This window comes from Cynoglossus semilaevis, chromosome 18 (genome assembly GCF_000523025.1).
Source record: "Cynoglossus semilaevis isolate Cse_v1.0 chromosome 18, Cse_v1.0, whole genome shotgun sequence".
NCBI lineage: Eukaryota > Metazoa > Chordata > Actinopteri > Pleuronectiformes > Cynoglossidae > Cynoglossus > Cynoglossus semilaevis.
Window position 1 is genome coordinate 2958326 of NC_024324.1, and position 20541 is coordinate 2978866.

At 41.8% G+C, this 20541-nt stretch overlaps 1 protein-coding gene across 1 annotated transcript; it reads left to right on the plus strand.

Moving 5' to 3' along the window:
• Positions 1-104: 104 nt before the first annotated feature.
• On the plus strand, positions 105-20268 carry ago4 (argonaute RISC component 4). Its single transcript, XM_025065257.1, has 19 exons — positions 105-278; positions 4791-4962; positions 5054-5174; positions 6638-6819; positions 7281-7417; positions 7716-7850; positions 8242-8329; positions 8491-8638; positions 8731-8850; positions 9760-9888; positions 11737-11870; positions 11972-12156; positions 12325-12484; positions 12630-12801; positions 12974-13117; positions 13244-13378; positions 13474-13605; positions 14407-14558; positions 14914-20268. Exons 1-19 carry the CDS (start codon positions 260-262, stop codon positions 15020-15022), a joined length of 2574 nt encoding a protein of 857 aa, XP_024921025.1. The 5' UTR covers positions 105-259; the 3' UTR covers positions 15023-20268.
• The last annotated feature ends 273 nt before the right edge of the window (positions 20269-20541 follow it).

The window sequence follows — 20541 nt, forward strand, 5'->3', positions numbered from 1 at the left end:
ACTTCCCAGTGTAAAAAACTACGCATGCGCACCACAGGTGAACCGTCTCCTGTCTGACGCATGCGTAGATACAAATGGTCAGAGGCAGCAGAGAGAGCGGCAGCACAGCTCGGTCGCCTCAGTCGGCAGTTATCCACGCAGCTATCTATATTCAATTTTTCTTAAATTAGCCACTTTAAGCTTCGCGATACCGCCCCCAATTTCAGTGCCGGTACGGAGCCGTCAGGCCGGGACAGAGACGGAGAGAGAGGCCTCGGCCATGGAAGCCCTAGGACCCGGTAAGTTTTAAAAACGTAAAGACAGGGACGCGAGCGTCCGCTGTAGCGGCAGCCTTGAGAGCGAGTCCGCGTACACGTCGCTTCACTGGGGGCCGCGGCTGCAGCGAGGCCTCGACGCTCTAACGGGAAAACAAACCGAGGCCCAGCCCCCCTGTTTATTGTACACACACAGAATAACGACCAAACTGGTCGAATAAAAGCAGTTTTCGTGTATTCACGAACCAAGTTGTTATTTTTGCTAAGGCTTCTACCGTCACGTCCGCGCGGTTTACTGCGCGCACGGCTCGTCGCGTCGCGGCAGCCTGGCATTGTGTGTTTGTGTGTATGTGTGTGAGTGGGGATTTAACCAGGACCTTTCCTTCCTCCTTCCGCGTCGCCGTGTTGTGTTTACATTCGTGTTTATCCACCATGTGAATGTTTTAAATTCTTAACTACGCGGCCATAACCACATTTGGTCAAAAATAACCTCGTGTTGTCGTCGAATTTTCACCAAAAATGTGTCATTTTCTGCCCCTGAAAGTACGCTCAAGAACAGCGTGCTGCCCAGTCAAAATGACAGACAGCGGTGCGAGGGGTGGAAAATACAAAATGAATGCCCATAAAAACAAGGCAAGCGCTGCCGAATGAGCAGGAAAACGTTGATTTTCGTACATTTTAACGTTCTTTTAATTCCCTGCCGCTGTCACCGCTTCTCGCACACTTCTCATTGGGTAGCAACCATGCGTCCGAGTGAGCGAAGCAGGGATGGATGGCGCTTTTTATCGATCCCAACTGCAGGCCAGCTCCATATTACTCATCTCCTATATGATAACAAAGGCACTTAGAGTGTATTTACGTATTTATATATTTATTTTTCTGCTGCGGTGCAGTGAACCTGCATGTAGGGGGAAGCAATGCACACACAATGCGTTTCTGCCACATGCAAAATACGTTTTTACGTTTTTTTTTGTCATTAATGACAAATTGTATCGTGCAGAATCGTAATTGTCACTGCAAGGGGGGAAGGAAATTGCAAGTATAGTCTCCATCGGGCTACTGGTTTTGCACAACTCCTGAAAACCGCAGATTTAGGTGACAATACTTGACAACCTTTCACAGCTTTGCACAGTGTCAGTTGATTCAGTCACAGTGCGACTGTTTCAGCTACAATATTTGTAAAATTGGCAAACCACAGTTAACATTTTGCCTGTAGTCGTCACTATATTTCTACAGCAAAACTGTACTTTCACTTTTCTTTTTTCATTCACGATCACAAACGCACATCAGAGACAGAGACTGTTTACTTCCCACTGAAGGTTTTGAAAGAATATGCCAATAATGTAGGAACATCTCGTTGACATTTTACACAAAATTCAAGGAACGGCTGACACGGAAACATCTTTTAGTTGGACAGCTGCTCAGAGTGATAAAATGTGGTATTTGGCTCTAAAAATGGTTACAAAGTGCTACCAGATGGACGAACTATAGAGCGTTTGTTGTTTTTATATTGTCATGTTAGTCATCTTTTGTTATATTTTTTCTTTTGTTATATTTTTTCGCCTTTTTTGTCTTTTTTTTAATTGCTTTCATGTTGTCTCTCTTAGCCTCGTCTTGGTCTGTGTGTTTATCTCTGACTTTTCTGTATTCCTATTTTTTTTCCTCCTCTTCTGTCATCTACAACTTCCTTGTTTTCCGTTACATTCTTTACAGACTCACCCGTCGTCACAACTGACCCCTGACCCAGAATTCTCACTTCATGCCTTCCTCTATAGTCATGCACGTTGGCATTGACAAATCCAAAACCTCCAAGGGGACAATATTGAAGCTGTTGTTGTGAAATAAGTCCCCAAAAGAAAATGTTGTTTTAGAAAAGCTGTGCTTGTGTAAAACCATTTCTGAGGTTCGTGGATTTCCAGTTTTACTTTTGCGCAAGATGTCATTCTTAAAATTGGAGCTGAATGATCATAAATTTGCTACTTTAGAGTTCTTGTTGTTTTCTTCTGCTGTCTTATCACTGCGTTAGTTTGAGGGCGTCGGAATGAGAAGTGAAGGGAAGTGAATGTTTTTCAAAATAAGATACCAGGCAGACAACAAATCAACATGGGAACATTTTGACAATTTTCCTACTTTTTCTACGGATAGTTTGCTATTCACCCCCCCTCCCTTCTCTCTCTTTCTATTTAAACCTTGTTATTGATTTCAACTGTACATATTTGGACCATAATTCAGGTGATTTGCACGTGTGGGCGTCAGGGCACATGCTGCCTGTAGTCTGACTCATCAACAGGCAAAAGCCATCACTCTTTACTCCTGCTGAGCTTAAGCCCAGCTGTCTCGCACACCGATCACACTGCAGTTACCAGGGACACGCGTTATTGCTGCTAAGACCTACCACAAACATTGCTCAGCGGTTGTGAATTTACGGACGTGTCGTTGTGACAGTTTTTTTTTAAATGCGATAGTGGCCAAGTTGCTTCCAAAGCTGCATCCATCTGTCACTTTTTTTTTTTCAGAAAAACAAAAATTCCTCTGTGACTCAACCTAGAAACATTGAAAACACTCACTGTAGAAAAATCTCTATAATGTCCTCATTTATATCCCATCCGGGTCGGGTTGAATCAAGAGAACTTCAGTATGAATTCTTATTAGTCTACAGGGAAAAAGAAGAAAGAATTAGAGTGTAATTTCTTCAAATTTAAAAATGTGAAAAGTAACTAATTTGTATGCTTCTGGACCATTTCTAAACCAAATTTAAGAATAGTTATCGACTCAAATGGTGAACGTAGCTGGGTGTGGCGACGTCAAGAGCGAAAATAAAGAGGGATGAGCGCTGTCGCTCGATGTTGAGACACTTGTGTATGTATGAGTTTCTTAAGCGTGGTTGTGTGGCAGCTGAGGAGGTTAAATTTAGGTGTAGGTCTGCTTTTGGTGAAAGTGGAAGATGAGGACCCTGTACTTGTAGAGCTCTGTGTAGACAAGTTGGGTCGTGAGAACTCCCTGAATGTAAAGGCTGCCATGGAATCAGACCAAGTTCCAGTACATAAAACTGGAGGAAAAAAACATGAATTCCAAAGCCACAATGAATGAATGAATGCTCCTTATTTACTACTATATTTTCACAACATTTGTTGTGGTTGTGACATGGAATGCAAAGCAGGAGCACGGCGTAAAGCCTTTTTGTTGCCATCTGTAACGAGGCCAGTAGGACACGATCGCAGTGAGTCATCAAGTGGTTTCAATCCAATTCGTGACAAAGAGCAGCAGGCAGGCGACAAACGGCGCCTCAAAGAAAAGGTTTAGGACATAAGTGGGAAGCGCGGGTGGTTTCGGGTCCAGGCCACACGAGGGCACATGTTGGGAAGCGTGTTCTCAGGAAGCAATGGAAAGGGTCTTGATTGTCTGTGTCCTCGCGCTTCACTTGGTAACTAGAGCGTGTGGGTACATTGAGGAACCCTGTGTTCTCTCAGCAGTGAATGGACAAAAGCAACAAGAACCACAACCCCCCCGCACGCCCTCCTCCTCCTTTTATTACCTCCACCGAAGTATAATTTAAACTTTTTTGCGCACTTTCAGATTAAAGTAATTATCGTGTTTGTTTGTTATGTGGCAAACACTTCTGGGAAATCCCGTATTTCATCCCTAACTTTGAGGACTTGGACTTTTTCTAACAAACAGTTGACAGCCACCAAGTGCTTTCACTTTAACTTTAATACCATTGGATTTCTCTTTCTCTTAAATTACTTCGCACCTTGGATTTCTCTTTCTCTTAAATTACTTTGCACCTGTACTTGTATAAATCGTTGTTGTTAGCGAATGCTAAAATCCATTAGCTTTTAGATTTTTGTCTGGTTATAGAATGTAAAACAAAACAAAAAATGCTGTAGCGGTCCCAGGTATCACACCTACTGTATGTTAGCCACCTGTGATCATGTAGTATTTGTGTATGTGGTGTGTATGTGGTAACGGTAATCCCCGTCTCTCTGCACGCCTCCCCCTCCATATGGCTCTGCTGCTGTCTGTCTGGGAGGATCCCGGCCTTTGTCTCGGCGTGTGGGGTGGGCGCCCTCCGTGTCTGGGTGGAGCTGGGGGGCGTACTGGAGGATAATTATGGTCATTGTTTCCCCCCGACCCCTGTTGACCCGCTTGGGTCAAGCGTCCGAGTGGGCCGTCAGTCAAACCGGTTTGCATATGTGTGATGTCAGTTCATGGGGCCATTTAAGCGAGTGTTACTAATGGGATGGTTAGCGACGAGCTAGCCGTATAAATCTGACACTTAAAGGACGGCGCCACCCCCCTGACCCGACCTAATCCGACCCTTGATTTATTTTTGTTGATATTTTGTGTTCCTTAATTCAGATTTTTTTATTGGCATCTAATGTGCATCACATTAACGAGCACTTTTGTAAAGTCTAATATAATATAAATAATAATCTAATATAAAGTTTTGTTTTTTTGTTGGTAGAAGTGTGAACAAGGATCAACAAGAAATTGAGCGTCTTTTTCAGTGTCTTTCCTCCATTTTCTTTTTTCCAGGGCCCCCGGCCCCAACCTCTCTCTTCCAGCCTCCACGTCGTCCCGGCCTCGGCACGGTGGGGAAACCCATCCGGCTCCTTGCCAACCACTTCCAGGTGCAGATTCCCAAGATTGATGTCTATCACTACGATATCGACATCAAGCCTGAGAAACGGCCTCGGAGGGTCAACAGGTAAAAACACGACAGAGTCAGAGGTCACGATGTCGTCGGTGAAACGGACGTAAAGTTGATTCAAACTGTGGTTTTCTCTTCTTCCTTCCAGAGAAGTGGTGGACACCATGGTGCGTCACTTCAAGATGCAGATCTTTGGAGACCGCCAGCCTGGTTATGACGGGAAGAGGAACATGTACACAGCTCATCCACTGCCTATAGGAAGAGACAGGGTGAGGGGCTCTAATCTGTCTGTCGGCTGTGACGGCTTTTTTTAGTCTTCGAATTGATTTATTTGTGCGTCTTGTATTTTGTGAAAGGCATGTAAAAAACAAAAAAAAAAAGAGTTAGAGGAGTAGGATGTGAGGCGAAGAGTTTCCAGAACTGTAAATCTTTAATGTGGAAATTCAGCACCAAGAATGTGGTGTTTGTGTTTAAAAAAAAAAAAAAAAAAGATAACACCCAGTCAGTGAGCTCTAATTTTTCTTCAACTTGACACTTTCCATGGCGTGTGGATAATAAATCTGACGTCTCGGGATATTTTTCCAGACACTCCTCCAATGAGTACCATAATTTCTCTCCAGAAAATTCCTAAAAATATTATTGTGTTTTGTGAATCTTCTGCTGGTATTTGAACTGTGAAAAGAGAGGCTCTCTTTTTTTTTTTCACACACTTAGAGGGAAGGAAGTGGAAAAAAGATGCTTCCTGGTTAACACCACCCCCCCAACAGATTAACCTTGATGTCATACTTTTTACACAAAACAATGTATATTTAAGTCCAGTCCTAGCCTAAATGTTTTACTAATTTTTATGTAACCCAAAAAAATACAACTTAAAACTGTTTTTTATGGTGGTTAAGCAAACGCATCCACTAGGGGGCAGTGCTAGGTTCAGAGTTCATGCCAGGGCTGATGTCAGTTTCTCAGACGATAACAAAAATGCCGATGGAGGAGGAGGCGGTGGTGATTATGTTCCTGCACAGAGAGAGGTCCAAACAGTAGGATTTAGGGGTTTGTTTGGCACCAGTGAAGGGTTTTAGCCAAGATCCTGAAATGTCATTGAAGTATAAGAAAAATGCACAAATAAAGGATGGAGAAAACCAGCCAAATACCTTGTTCTGAGGAGCAATAAAGAAAAAATTTACAAAAACTGTACAGCAGATTAAAAAGTGCAAACCTCTGTCTTAGCAACAAGTCTAAGTTTTTTAATTATTTCCTCAAATCTCTGCCAATCAGACAGCAAGAGGACAAGAAAGAGACGCATTACAGTAGCACCCAGCTCTGAAATAATCTGGGGCTGCGTTTTGACCTTTTACCGGGCCTTGAATCCTGTTCAGACCTGATGCGATGACTAGTTTTATGTCATCCATGAAGTTCAGAAGAGAGGTTTTCTTCAGTGGTTTTCTTCAGTGGTTTTGTTCAGTGGTTTATGCAACTGTGTAACGTCTAAAATCTAAACGACAGCTGTGGGATGTTTTTTTTTTGTTTTTTTTTTTGATAATAGAATTTCTCGTCAACATCAGTGGGTCGTCATGTCACTTCAAAGACAAATCGATTCTTTGCTGTTGCCTGGTTCCCCATCGTTGCCTCTGGCTGTTTATGACTTATCTGTGGGGTCACCTTTTCAAATCAGTTTCTCTTCACTTACCCTTTGTCCTCCCCTCTGATTTTCTCCCCCCTCCCCTGCCGTCCTCAGGTGGACCTGGAGGTGACTCTGCCTGGTGAAGGGAAAGATCAGACCTTCAAGGTGTCCTTGCAGTGGGTGTCCGTGGTCAGTCTTCAGATGTTGCTGGATGCTCTGTCAGGTCACCTCAACGAGGTCCCCGAAGACTCTGTTCAGGCTCTGGACGTCATCACGCGGCATCTGCCTTCCATGAGGTACCAACAGAACCCCCCCCCGAACCTCCCCCCACCGTCTGATCTCCCCCGTCTGTCAGCAGAGATATTGCATTTCATCTTTAATTTGACTGTAATACCTTCATTTCCTGCGGCCTCTTCCTGAACAAATAAAACACAGCTCTGCAGTAGCTTTGTCTACCCAGGGTTCTTTGCAGTAAAGTTAATAAATCTGGACATATTGAGCTTCGTGGTAAACTTTTACATCTGCTGGCTGCAAACGTCCTCTTAAATTTACTCCAAACACTGCAGCAGTTTTGTGTTTGTTTAAATTAAAAACTTCATGAACTAGATTTTTTTTTTTTTTTTCAGGTAGAGACATGTGGACAATCTCTCTTTACTCTGACGACTGTATACGGGGACATTTGGTTGTTGCTTCAGATGAAGTTTTTATTTATTTTTGTAATCTTTAAATATATTTCTTTGTCCGTTTGTCCTCACAGGTACACTCCAGTAGGGCGTTCCTTCTTCTCTCCTCCAGAGGGCTATTACCATCCTCTCGGTGGAGGCAGGGAGGTGTGGTTCGGCTTCCATCAGTCCGTTCGTCCTGCCATGTGGAACATGATGCTCAACATTGACGGTAAAAACCGCCTTTGCTGCGTGAAGCAGTAAAACTTAAGAGGTTGTTACTTAAACATTGGCCCTTGAATTTTTGTGAAGCATTTGAGGACGAGTACTTGATGTTCTGGCTCTGAGAACTTTGAACTGAGAAAACTGTTCCTTTGAAAGCTTTTTTTTTTATATATATATAAAAACCTTTCTGCTGCACCTTAACATCCCATTTATACGGTCAAGGCCGGCCTCAGCCTCAGCCCCCGTGATATACACCATCCTTGACTTCCTTCATTGCTCTGCTTTGTAAGTAATTTATGAGAGAGTGTCAGCCACAGCTTTCTACCGAGCTCAGCCTGTGATAGAGTTCATGTGTGAGGTGCTGGATATACAGAACATCAACGAGCAGACCAAACCGCTGACCGACTCACAGCGTGTCAAATTCACCAAGGAAATAAGAGGTGAGCACTTGCTACCGACTCACCTACAGGCGCTGGGATTCACCACACAAGCTCAATCCTTTATTTATTTTTTGACACAAACTTGTGTGACTCAGTCTGAACAGTGAGTAGGCACGGACCTGCTTGAATATGAATTTTTTTTTTTATGCTTTGCTCAAAAAAAAAGAAAAAATGCAACACCCACTTCTGACACATTATCACACATTTGTCTTTTTTTTAAATGCCAAATTTGGAGTTGTAACGAAATGTGTTCTGCAAAACAATATTCAATAACCACAAGCAGAGATTTGAATGTTAGAAATGTCAGTCGACCGCACCAGGGTCCTGCTCCTGTGCTTCTTTTATGACTGTTTTTTTTTGTTTGTGTGTGTATGTATGGGTTTTGCAAAAGGCTTAAAGGTAGAGGTCACACACTGCGGTCAGATGAAGAGGAAGTATCGCGTGTGCAACGTCACACGCCGACCTGCCAGCCACCAAACGTAAGGACTTTTATCTCCTCAATGCTGCGGTTTCTTTAACCTTCCATCTCGACAGCACAATGATTTTCTGTGAAAAGTTTAGTTTTTTTTCTGTAACGGTAGAGAGAGGGTCATAAATATATAATTTGTGGTCTTCACTCGCACATTCTCTTTATTCGCAGGTTCCCCTTACAGCTTGAGAACGGCCAAGCCATGGAGTGCACTGTAGCTCAGTATTTCAAGCAGAAGTACAATCTGCAGCTCAAGTATCCACATTTACCCTGTCTGCAAGTAGGGCAGGAGCAGAAGCACACCTACCTTCCCCTGGAGGTGAGCGAGGGGCCGCGGCCTGACAACTCCATGTAATTGATGGAACTTCTTCATTAATGTTTATCTATTTATTTTATTGTGTTTATTCTCAGGTCTGCAACATAGTTGCCGGCCAACGATGTATCAAGAAACTGACAGACAACCAGACTTCCACCATGATTAAAGCTACAGCTCGCTCAGCCCCTGACAGACAAGAAGAGATCAGCAGACTGGTGAGTTAGCGACAGAAGCTAACACGTACTGTGGTACTGTAATCTGACATGCTGTTGTAGAAAATCTGGCCCTGGGTCCAGTGATTGCCCTCGACGTGTGTTGCTTGGACAACTGATCATTTTCCAGGCTCTATTTTATATTATTTATTTATTCTTTATTCATTTTTTCTTTTTTTCCAGGCTCTATTTTATATTATTTATTATTACTTTATTGAAATGTTAAATAGTTCTTATGTCTTCTTTTTAAGTTGAAGCATTTTTTTCTCATTATTATAATGTGGACATAACTGTAAATATTGACTTTAAGTTCTTCTTTTTTTTAGCTAAATCTTGTAGTCATTTTAAAGTAGGGCTTAAATAATATTTTTATGTTAGGAGAAAAAAAATCATTTTAATTTCACAGGTCTGACTTTAATCACTTCAACATGTTCTGTCAGGACTCTCACGGTCTCTAGGAGCCTTTGAAAGTTTTATTTGTCAAGTGCAGAGCTGTGTGATTATTTAATCAGTTATTTTTAGCCTCAAAAACCTCAACAAAAAATGATTTAATTATTTAAAAGGACCCGGATATTTGTCCTGTGACTAGTCAAATAATCAGGTTGTGACCTGGTGTGGAAGATGTGACGATAAATATTTATTTTTTTATAAATATTGGTTTTATTTTGCATTAGTCCTAACTGTCCCAGAGGAACAATTCTCTCCAGGGTATTGTTACTTTCCCAAGTGTTAGCTTCCTTTAAAAAAAAAAAATGACATGCTGAACACTTGGTTTTACTGTCTACTTTTACACCACCACTAAAATGCTGAATAAGTATAAGAATAAAACCTGAGCTGTTGACTCAGCCAATTGTCAAATTTCTTGTTTCCTCCTCAAACTCACTTTTTTTTTTTTTTTTTTTTTCAAACCAGGTCAAAAGCAACAGCATGGTTGGGGGCCCAGACCCTTACCTCAAAGAGTTTGGCATTGTGGTTCACAATGACATGACCGAGGTCACAGGGCGTGTTCTCCCAGCGCCCATGCTGCAGTATGGGGGCCGGGTGGGTACAGACACAGGACTGGGGCAGGGTGAGTACTGGGCACGGGCTGCACCCACCGGGGGGTGCAAACCTGACTGGGAATGCATGGGGAGGGATTGGGCGGGGACTATGACTGTGGGAATGCAGGATCACGGGTCAAGATCCAGGTCTCTGAGATTTTATTTTTATTTTTAAACCCACAATAATATAAAACTGGATATGCAAATGTGCAACATCCCAGACCTGGACCTGGCCTCGTGCCCTCGTTCTCCGGTGCACTCCAGCAGTCTGGACTCTGTTCCCTTCACTGCCACGGCTCGTAAGCATGCAAATCGTGCCACTGTGCACGTAGATGAAGGCTGTGGTGGAGAAGGAAATGAGAAGTGGGGTTGCTGAACTGCAGACTGCTGAGGTTCACCCTCTGAATCTCAAATTAGCCATTCTGAACCGCCCAGGATCCAAGATGCTGGGCGTGCGCAGATGAGACGTGCAGACGTTTGACTAGATTTACACGCATCAGAAATGCAATGGTTTGACTTAGTAGTAGACAAAAAAAATTGGTGTCAAATCTAATCTATTGACACCTTAAAAAAAATGTTTTTTTATTTTTATAAAATTCATTTTTACAAAACTGTTGGCTGAATTGAGATTCAAAGATTTTGTGTCAATTTTAATGTTGTCCACTGGAGGGCGACAAGACTCAAATCCACCGAGCTTTAACTTAAGCCTTGTAAATTGATTCCATAATTTATCTTCCACCTTAAAATTAGTTTAAAAAAAGTTCATATGAATTGACAGAGATAGGAGTTTCAAAGATGGGAGTTTGGAGATTCTGCTGAGATGAAACATTAACGAACCCTGGGGTTAAATTCTCTCACTTTTGGCTGTTGCTTCAGACATGCATTTAAAACCAGCCCTCAGAATTAAAACAGAGAGTGGAGTAATTAACTCAAGATCCTATCACAGCTCTCTCTCTCTCTTTCTCTCTCTCTCTTCTGCTTGGCCAGAGGCCTGCTGGGATATGGAGTCTTATCGCATCCAGAAATGAAAAGAGTCTTTAACTGTAGACTGACGGCTTTCCTCATCTTTGTTATCACCTGTTTTAAATTAGTCACAAATTTTACACTTGGCTTCTGATTTAATTTCACGCTGATGGACTTGCAGTTTGATTTAAATTTGAGGAAATGTATGGATGGTGATGACATCACTGATGAGAAAGGTTTCAGTCAATTTTCTGGTTGTTTTTTTTTGCTTTGTTTTGATGACATGTAATCACTCGTAAGGTAGTTTCAACATGAAAAATTATTTTAATTTGATGGACATTTTTTTGTTTTTTGTTTTTTTGTTTTTTGTCCGTCCTGATTGGCTACACTCCAGCAGCCAATTGCTGTCACCTGTTCTAGAGGTTAAAAACTGCTAACGATCTTTGGCAAAGCTGCCTAATTAAAGACTTCTTGCCCAGTGGATTTGCATTCACTACCAAAACCCTGTGTGGAAACACTCTCCTAATGAGGTCTCAGAGCACACACATTGTCAAGCCTCATCATGATTGGCTGATAAATAGAAGTCCATTACAAAGTAGTGTCAGTACTACTAAATAGGGCGCTATAATTTTATATATTAAAAAAAAACACCTTTACTGGTAAATTTTAGAATCTAGAATCTGCACCAATCAGTATGTGGTTCCTCTGGGCTTCAAACCCCAGGACCCTCTACGTGTAAGGCAGATGTGTAAGACGCAGAAGGTCCTGGGTTTGAAAATAGTCCAAACAGAGAAGAATCATCATCGACGGTTGTTTGTTTTAATATCTAATGTATCAACTCGTACAACTGTGGGGTTGACTAAGAGAGTAGGGACTCTCTCCGCAGAACAAAACGGTGGCCACGCCCAATCAGGGCGTGTGGGACATGAGGGGGAAGCAGTTCTACGCCGGCATCGAGATCAAGGTGTGGGCTGTGGCCTGTTTTGCGCCACAGAAACAGTGTCGCGAGGACCTGCTCAAGTGAGTTTTTGTTGTTGTTTTTTTTTTTTTTTTCATGCTTTGGTTTCTGTTAAAAACCTCTCTCTGATTTTTGACGGGTGTTTGTGACGTCTGTTTCTCAGGAGCTTTACTGACCAGCTGCGGAAAATCTCAAAGGATGCTGGGATGCCCATCCAGGGCCAGCCATGTTTCTGTAAATACGCCCAGGGAGCCGACAGTGTGGAGCCCATGTTTAAACACCTGAAGCTGTCGTATGTGGGTCTGCAGCTGATCGTGGTCATCCTCCCCGGAAAAACACCAGTCTATGGTGAGGACGTTTTTCTTTAATTTTGGAGAATTTGACATTTATTCTGATGAAGATTGATATTTGAATATTTTATATATATTACGTAATAAATTAGTTTTGACATTTGCTGTTGACCGATGTGCGTCGTCAGTGTTGTCCTATTGATCCTCTCAATCATGACTCTTGCAGCTGAGGTCAAGCGTGTGGGCGACACCCTCCTCGGCATGGCCACCCAGTGTGTCCAGGTGAAGAATGTGGTGAAGACGTCCCCTCAGACCCTCTCTAACCTCTGCCTCAAGATCAACGCCAAGCTGGGGGGCATCAACAACGTCCTGGTGCCTCACCAGAGGTCAGCCCAGCAGAATTTATTTATTTTTTCTGATTTAGTGTAGCTGTGAGTCTGGAATGTCTTTGGTTTGAGCTGTTTTAGGCGGAAGCTCGTTTTCTCTTTGTCTAAGTCTTTGTGTCGTTCTGGCTTCTTGTTTTCGGCGCAGACCCTCTGTGTTCCAGCAGCCCGTCATCTTCTTAGGTGCTGACGTGACACATCCACCAGCAGGTGACGGGAAGAAGCCGTCCATCGCAGCGGTGGTGGGCAGCATGGACGGACACCCCAGCAGATACTGTGCCACCGTGCGGGTCCAGACATCCCGACAAGACATATCCCAGGTAACTTCATACTGCGTAGAATGATTTCTACCTTTTCTTTTTACTACTTCTATTTCTTTACTTTACCTTTGTCTTCATGATTTCTACCTTTTCTTTTTACTACTATTTCAACATCTTTTTCTACCCTACCTTTGTCTTCTCCTGAAACCTGTCAAAACCTTCACACCTGCAGGAACAGTTCTTCAGTCAGGAGGTGATCCAGGACTTGACCAACATGGTGCGCGAGCTGCTCATCCAGTTCTACAAATCCACGCGCTTCAAACCCACACGCATCATCTATTATCGAGGCGGTGTGTCTGAGGGACAGATGAAACAGGTGAGAACGCTGAACTGACTCACTAACCGACCACGACTAACCAACCGACTAGAACTGACTGTACTAGCCGTCCACCGTGGAAGGTGGTTGTGTGGATCTGTGACTAATTCTACGAGTCTTTGTCAGGTGGCGTGGCCGGAGCTCATAGCCATCCGTAAGGCGTGCATCAGTCTGGAGGAGGACTACAGGCCGGGCATCACCTACATCGTGGTGCAGAAACGTCACCACACTCGACTCTTCTGCTCCGACAAAGCTGAGAGGGTCGGTCACTATTCTTCTGGACCTGTTTTTCTAAAAGAAAGAAAAGAAAAAAACCTCCTCACTGATTGCTTTACATATATTTATTTTTTCTTCAGGTTGGAAAAAGTGGCAACGTCCCAGCTGGTACCACAGTGGACAGTACCATCACTCATCCGTCCGAGTTTGATTTCTACCTGTGCAGCCATGCAGGGATCCAGGTGAGAGTTACACATTTATATTCAGCTGGTGTTCAGTGTCCATGGCCAATAAATCAAACATTAAATAATTCAGACTAGGGCTGTACGCTGCTGTTGTTGTAGATCATGTGTGTCAACAAGAAATATTGAACACACACTGCAATGATGACTCAATAAAATCAATCAATTAGATGCATTTTATTTTTTATTGAAGACACCCATATTTTAATGATGATGAGGCGGGCCGGATTTGGCCCGTGGGCCTCAAGTTTGATGTGTTGACTCGTCACTTGTGGTGTCACACTCCTGTCTGGTAGTAGAACCATTAGCACATGAGCTAAAGACCAATCACAACAATATGTTTGAATGTAGCTGCAATAGATTAACAAACATTTATTTACAGATGATGGGATCTCCAGAACTGTTTTTCATTAATGTAAATAAAACCTCCACATGAGATAATTATTTCCTAACCCAAATGAAGCTGGTTTCATCTCTGTGTGGATCTCTTTAGTTCCTTGGTTTTTAGATTTGACTCATTTACTTGCAATAAAACAGATATTGCGGTAAAAGGCTCTTGTAACTGGGCCTGAATGCAGCGGTTTGACTGTGTGGTTACTGCAGTAATGATGCTTTATGACTAAAATGACATTACTGGAATGCCTCTGTGAGCCAGGCAGATAATGTGGCTCTCAGAGCACTCATGATAGAGGAGATTGAGGGAAAGTACTTACAAATGCAGCATAAAAAAATATATAAAAACTCATGTCGGCTGCTGTTACTTTGCTAAAAAAAATAAATAAAAAAAAGCCTGAGCTGAACAGCCTGTTGAGCCATTCATCTGAACAGCAGTGCAGCTCCCTCTGTGTCTCCTCCCGTTTGGATCAGAACCTCCCTACCTGCGCCCGCTGCTCTCGCGCCGTCGCCATCCCGGCGCCGGCCTACTATGCCAGGCTGGTGGCCTTTAGAGCACGCTACCACCTGGTGGACAAAGACCACGACAGGTGAGAGACGCTCAGGGGTCTGGTTGTCCTCCCACTAATGTCCAATTTTATTTTGGTTTTTTTTACATCTTTATAAATTATATTTGTCCTTGTTTTAACACCATGTGTCCATAAAATAAAAATTTGTCATTTATTTAAGAATAAATTAAATACATTTATAGAAGAAATGGTCAAAAGGCATCAGAGAAAAACTTTTGGTTTTGACTAAATCTATGAGTTTTTTTCAGTCTCTTTTAGCTACCTCTACACTAACAAGTTTTGTAGCTACTTTGCTCTATTTGGCTTGATAAAATATGTCAAAACATAGGGATGTGGACTGACTGTATTCCACGCTTTTTTTTTTCCTCCCTCTCAGCGCCGAGGGCAGCCATGTGTCGGGCCAGAGTAACGGTCGGGACCCCCAGGCTTTGGCCAAGGCCGTTCAGATCCACTATGACACCCAGCACACCATGTACTTCGCCTGAGATACCCAGCAAGTCAGCCACTCCACCCTCAGATCTCTCCCCCTCCCTCCCTTGTCCCCCCCTCCCTCTTTGTCGTTTGTACTTTTTATCTGCCAGTCTCTTTGACCTCTCACCTCTTCCTCTCTCCTCATCACCCGTCTCCCACTCTTCACAGTCACCCTACATTCTCACCCGTCTGCACCAAAGCGGCTCTTGGACAGGAGAATCTGCTGCGTCTCCCATTTTCTTCTCGTGCAGCAGATTCTTTCCTTCTTTTTTTTTTTTTTTAAATTAACACGGAACAATCTCCAACCAGCGTTCCTATTCGAGTCGCCTTTTTTCTTACCAGCAATTCAGCACTCGGAACCTCAAAGGTTCACCGTGCACTAAAGGAAAATGTTTTAAAAAAAACATACATATATATACATATATATATACAGTATATATACTACAAGTTGAGCCATTATTTTACTTTTTTTTTTTTTTCTATTTGAATGTCTGCACTCTTGTGTTTTTAACATACAAAGGGCGCGGGAGCAGCTCGGTGCGGTCCGGTGCCAGTGCAGCTCTTTGAAGCTCTCCCAGCTAAGCAGGACTCTTATCTACTTTTACCTCAAAGCCCCTTTGGGCGAAAAAAAAAAAAAATCTGTCACAAGGTCTTGGGTTTATCGGGTAGTCGGGAGGGAAATCTACACAAACAGAGACAGAGGGGGAGTCGAAGTTTTAAGAATGATATATATATTCACATATATATTATATTTTTTTTTCCTTTTTACAAGCGTGTGTGTTTTAACCTTTTTCTCCTTTTACAAGCGAGGTGACCAGGGTGTCCACGCCCATACTTACTTTTCCTCCCATTTTGGCAACGATAGGCGCGTATCTGTGTGTGTGTGTGTGTGTGTCAACCTCTCTGTATATACCTGTACTGCTGTCTGAGAGTGTGTGTCGTGTGTGTGTGTGTGTGCGATGGCAGGCCACTGAATTGTAAAAGGGAAATCAAGGAGATATAACTGCTGTAAATGCCTCAGATTTGTTTGTTTTTATACTCACACATACAGTACAAATAAGCATATTATATTAGAGGAACTCTTCAGACAGATGACTTAAAGCTGGCTTCCTGTAGAGGCCGCTGGTTGTTAGGTATTTGTGTCAGGCCTGGGTCACGTCTGTGCTGAAGCGGCTCGAGTTGCTTCTTTTTTTTCTTTTTCTTTTTTTTGGACGAGGAACGCCAACAGGCGGTGACGAGAACTACACTTTCGACAGATTCTCAATATTAACAGCACCTGCAAGGCATTCGGTTGCATTACTGCCACCTTGTGGATCCTTTTTCCACTGCTACTGTTTCAACTCATAATACACCACTGCACACTTTAAGACAAAACGGTTACTAATATTTCGAATTACTGGATTTTTTTTGTTTTGTTTTTTTGTACTTGTCTGTTAATCCTAAAAAAAAAAAAAAAAAATTAGCAACTTGATTCTTCTGAGTGAGACGTGACTCCAGGGTCTGACGTGTAGCAGTAGTAACTGGTCTGGCCTGTGATTGGCTCAGCACTGGGACCTGATGAATGAGCGACGGCATTAAAAACACCAGATTTGTGATTTTTGTCAACCTTGTTTCCTGTGTGAGAGACAGGATTATTTTTCTTTCTTGGACCTGATTCTCTGAAAAGATTATTAGACCATGCCATTGGTTTTTGCTTTTTAATTTTCTTTTTTTTTTCGTCTTCAGTTTAAAGAGCCAGAAACCAAGATGCTTTGCAAAACTTTCGATAGAGGTCTCCTTTTGCTGACACCGGCCAACTCATTGCACTGACCCGGGACGCTAGGCAAGCAACAGAGCTCACTCTACAATCTCTCTCTCTCTCTCTCTCTGTCTATCTCTCTCTCTCGCTCTACCTTTTATGCATTTATACATATGAATCAACAAAGCAGATTTGTTAAAAAGTTTAATATAAGATGTTTTGTGGTTATCTTTAAAAGAAAAAAAAAGCTGTTGTTTAGAATTCGTAGTTTACCCTCGATGTTGTTGTTGTTATCGTTGTTGTTGTTGTTGTCGATGTTGTTCTTAACGTGATGAAATTTTAAGGACGGCAGCAAAGCCAGGTATATAGTTGTTAGTGCGACTTCAGGAATAGACTTCAGTTGTTAAGCTGCAGGTTAAGGAGTTTCCTTTTTTTTTTAATTGTTTTTATTTTTTTTTTTTTTCAGCTATTCTGGATAATAGTGAGGAGACGTAGGCCCCAGGGTGGACGGATTTATGCTAATTCAGTCGCTCCTCACCATAGACCGTATATAAGGAATGGATGATGTGGTGGAAGTTGGCGAGATTGAGCTCTGCCGATTTTAGAAGGAACCACTTATGAATTTAATTGAAGGCAATGGGTTTTTTTTAAATCATCAAACAACTTTCCGGAGATATTTTGGCCCGTCGTTAGCTTCGAGCTACTTCGGTAAAACACGGTGGCCAATGTGTTGCGTCTCGATCACATTTCATGGAAAGAATACAGGGCATTACTATGTTTGGTCTCGTGATAATCTCTCTCCGGTTTTGCTTTATTGTCTATTTTCCACCAAATCGAAATGAAAATGATTCTAAATACTGAGCCCATTTTTGAAATGGCCTGAAAAACAGTTGTCTGCAGTGCCACTCATGGCCAGCTGGGACCCTAATTTCAAAATTTTCTGTTATGTTTTGTTTAAACACTGAGGGGGATTTTTTTTTTTTTTTTTTTTTTTTTTTTTTTTATCTTTTGTGGTTTAAAACCTGAAATAAATCCATTTCCTATATACATTCTATGGTTGTAGTAAAAATGGATGGTGGCAAATTTCTGATATTGTGTAGCACTCCAGGTGGTTGAACAGAGGTACTGCAGTTGTGGATCAGTCAGTTGACATCATTTGGTTTTAATCTGAAAGATGGAGGGAATTCAGGGATTGTAATCCACAGACTCAGATTTAAGGGATTTGTTTAAACTGCAGGTTTGTGATTGACAATGAGTTGAATTTGTAGGCTTTTTTATAAGAAAAGGAAAAAAAATACAATGAATTTTATATTATCTTGAGTGTGTATTTGAAGTATACCCATGTTAAAGTGTTGGCTTCCTGTTTTTACTGCGTTTTTAACACTGGATTTTACACCTTGACAGTAAACAAAAGCACTGCCCCCTATTGGTGTGCAAGCACTGCGTTTGGATTGGACAGAACATTCTGAAGGCTTTTATTTTGCGATGAGGAGGTTTCTTTGGGGTGCACGCCTCAGCAGGGGGGGGGCAGCTCGGTTAAATGAACTCTTTTGTAATAAACCACCCGTAAAGCTGCAGGTTTACTATGAATGAGTTTGAGCACTTTTCCTGGTGTAGGCGTGAGTGGAGGGGGGAGGAGGAGAACGTCAGTCGTCTGTGTCCAGTCAGAGGGGCGGGGGGGCGGAGGAGGAGGATCGGAAGGGAGCGCTCCGAGCATGGTATTCAAAAAAACTTTTTTTTTTAAAGGGAGTGGGTTATTGTTTTGTTTTTTTTTAATGCACTGGTTTCAGAACATTGACCATATTTGTGGACGTAGACATTTGTTAACAGAAGTGAAGCTGCAGGAAAAGACCCGAGGTTTTCTGCTGGTCGGGAATTAAAAGAAACATCTTTATCTGAAACTACCTTTAGTTTTCGCCATAAACAGTTCCCAAAACTAAGCTGTAAATCGGGGTTGCACTTGAAAATCCCGGTCAAATCTGTCCATAGAAAATCTCAGAAATCCCCATTTTAGTTTGAGATCCATACATTAGAAAAAAACAGAAGAAGAAGAAATGTGTCTTGAGACATTTGGATTCAAGACAAACGGTTAAAGTGATGACATGACATTTTTGGTTTGCAACCAGTTTTTAAAAATTTACTGTAACAGAAAATATCCAATTTCTTTTTATCCCAAGTCAGTTGAACTGCGTGTTTTGGGTACTTCTTTCTGAAGCTTCACTTTATCTGAACATTACTGTAAATCCCTTTTTTTTCTTTTTTTTTCTTTCCCAGTTAATTCCTCATTTCACGCAGATCTGATTTTTTTTTTTTAATCACTCCCTGACATAAAGCAATATTCACCGTCTTCTGATAATTCTGATGTGGTTTAAAGAAAACAAAGCTATAATTCTACTCATTGTGGTCTTTGGTCTACTTTTGCTATTTTGTCTCTGTACTTCTCTCTCCTTATATATACATATATATCTATATATCTATATATAATTTTTTTTTCTTGTGTTAATTTTATTTGCTTGTATCAATCAGTGGGGTTGTGCATTTTGGTGGAAATAGATGTGTAGAATTTCTTCTTTTTTTTATTTAGACTTTGCTCGCCTGCATGCCAGAGTATTGTCCTCTTTTACAAAAAAAAAATTGGAATCATATTTATTACAAAAAAAGGAACATTTCTTTGGGGGGTAAATGTTTTAAGAACTATTTTAGATTAGCAATATTTGTCCAGTCTCTCTATATAAGACGTATTTTAAAGATTCCTACACTGTCCATACATTTTTGGGAGGTACAAACCTTTTTTTATTCTGAGGCGAAGGGCCGACGGCATCTTTGCGTCGTGTCCAAATTCAAACGAGGTAAACTTTTCTTCAAACACGGACCCACGTTAAAGACCCGGGGCCCCTCTCCTCAGTTTGAGACTCCTCCTCCTTCCCAGTTTGTACCTGTCGCCACACCTTTTTGTGATGAATGATGGAGGTGGGCTTTTACCTCTTTTTAACCTTTTTTCCCCCCTGAGTTTAACAACAAACGGACCCACACTTCCTGGTGTACCCCAGTTAAAATGAGAGCATGAATTATTTTTTAACTTTGATATATTGTAATATCTTAACAGATTTGTAATTTCACATTGTGTATTGTGTATTTTTCATTTTATTTCCTGTTTATTTTTTGCTCCTTTCTTGTTTCTGGGGGGCGGGGGGGGTTTGTTATCGCTCTGCTTTGTTTTTGTTGTTTGTTTCTGTTACCTAGTGGTCTCTGAAGCTGTGTGCGATTGTTTTAATAGCAATAGAACCAGAGATGGAAACATCTAATTCAGTTAACAGAACGTTTCCAGAACCCTTTCTTTACCACTTGTGAGCGGTTATGTTTGAGAAGGGCATGTGTTAACTTCAAGCCGCCAGCAGAGGGCCATTCACTTACTGTTATTGCTATTCTTATGTGACATGTTCAAATCATTTTTTTTAGCCTGCAGGGAATTCTTGTGTTAATGTGCAAAGTAATAAATTGGTATTTTATGCCTAAAACAGAGTTCGTGTATCATCATCTTTTAATGAATCAACTGTACAGTCATGGCTTCTTTGGAAGTTTTCCCCTCAAATTATTGACAAATTAATCCAATCTCACTCTTTGAATGTTAAAAAACAGTACACGTTTAATAAATATTCAGAATAAATGTTAAAATATGACGAAAACGAGCTCCTCTGTGGATTCTGACGTCATTGTCGAGGTTCTGTATTTATGGACATTCCCATGTTTCTCCACTAGAGGGCACCGTTAACAACAGGAGCAGGTTTCCTGAAA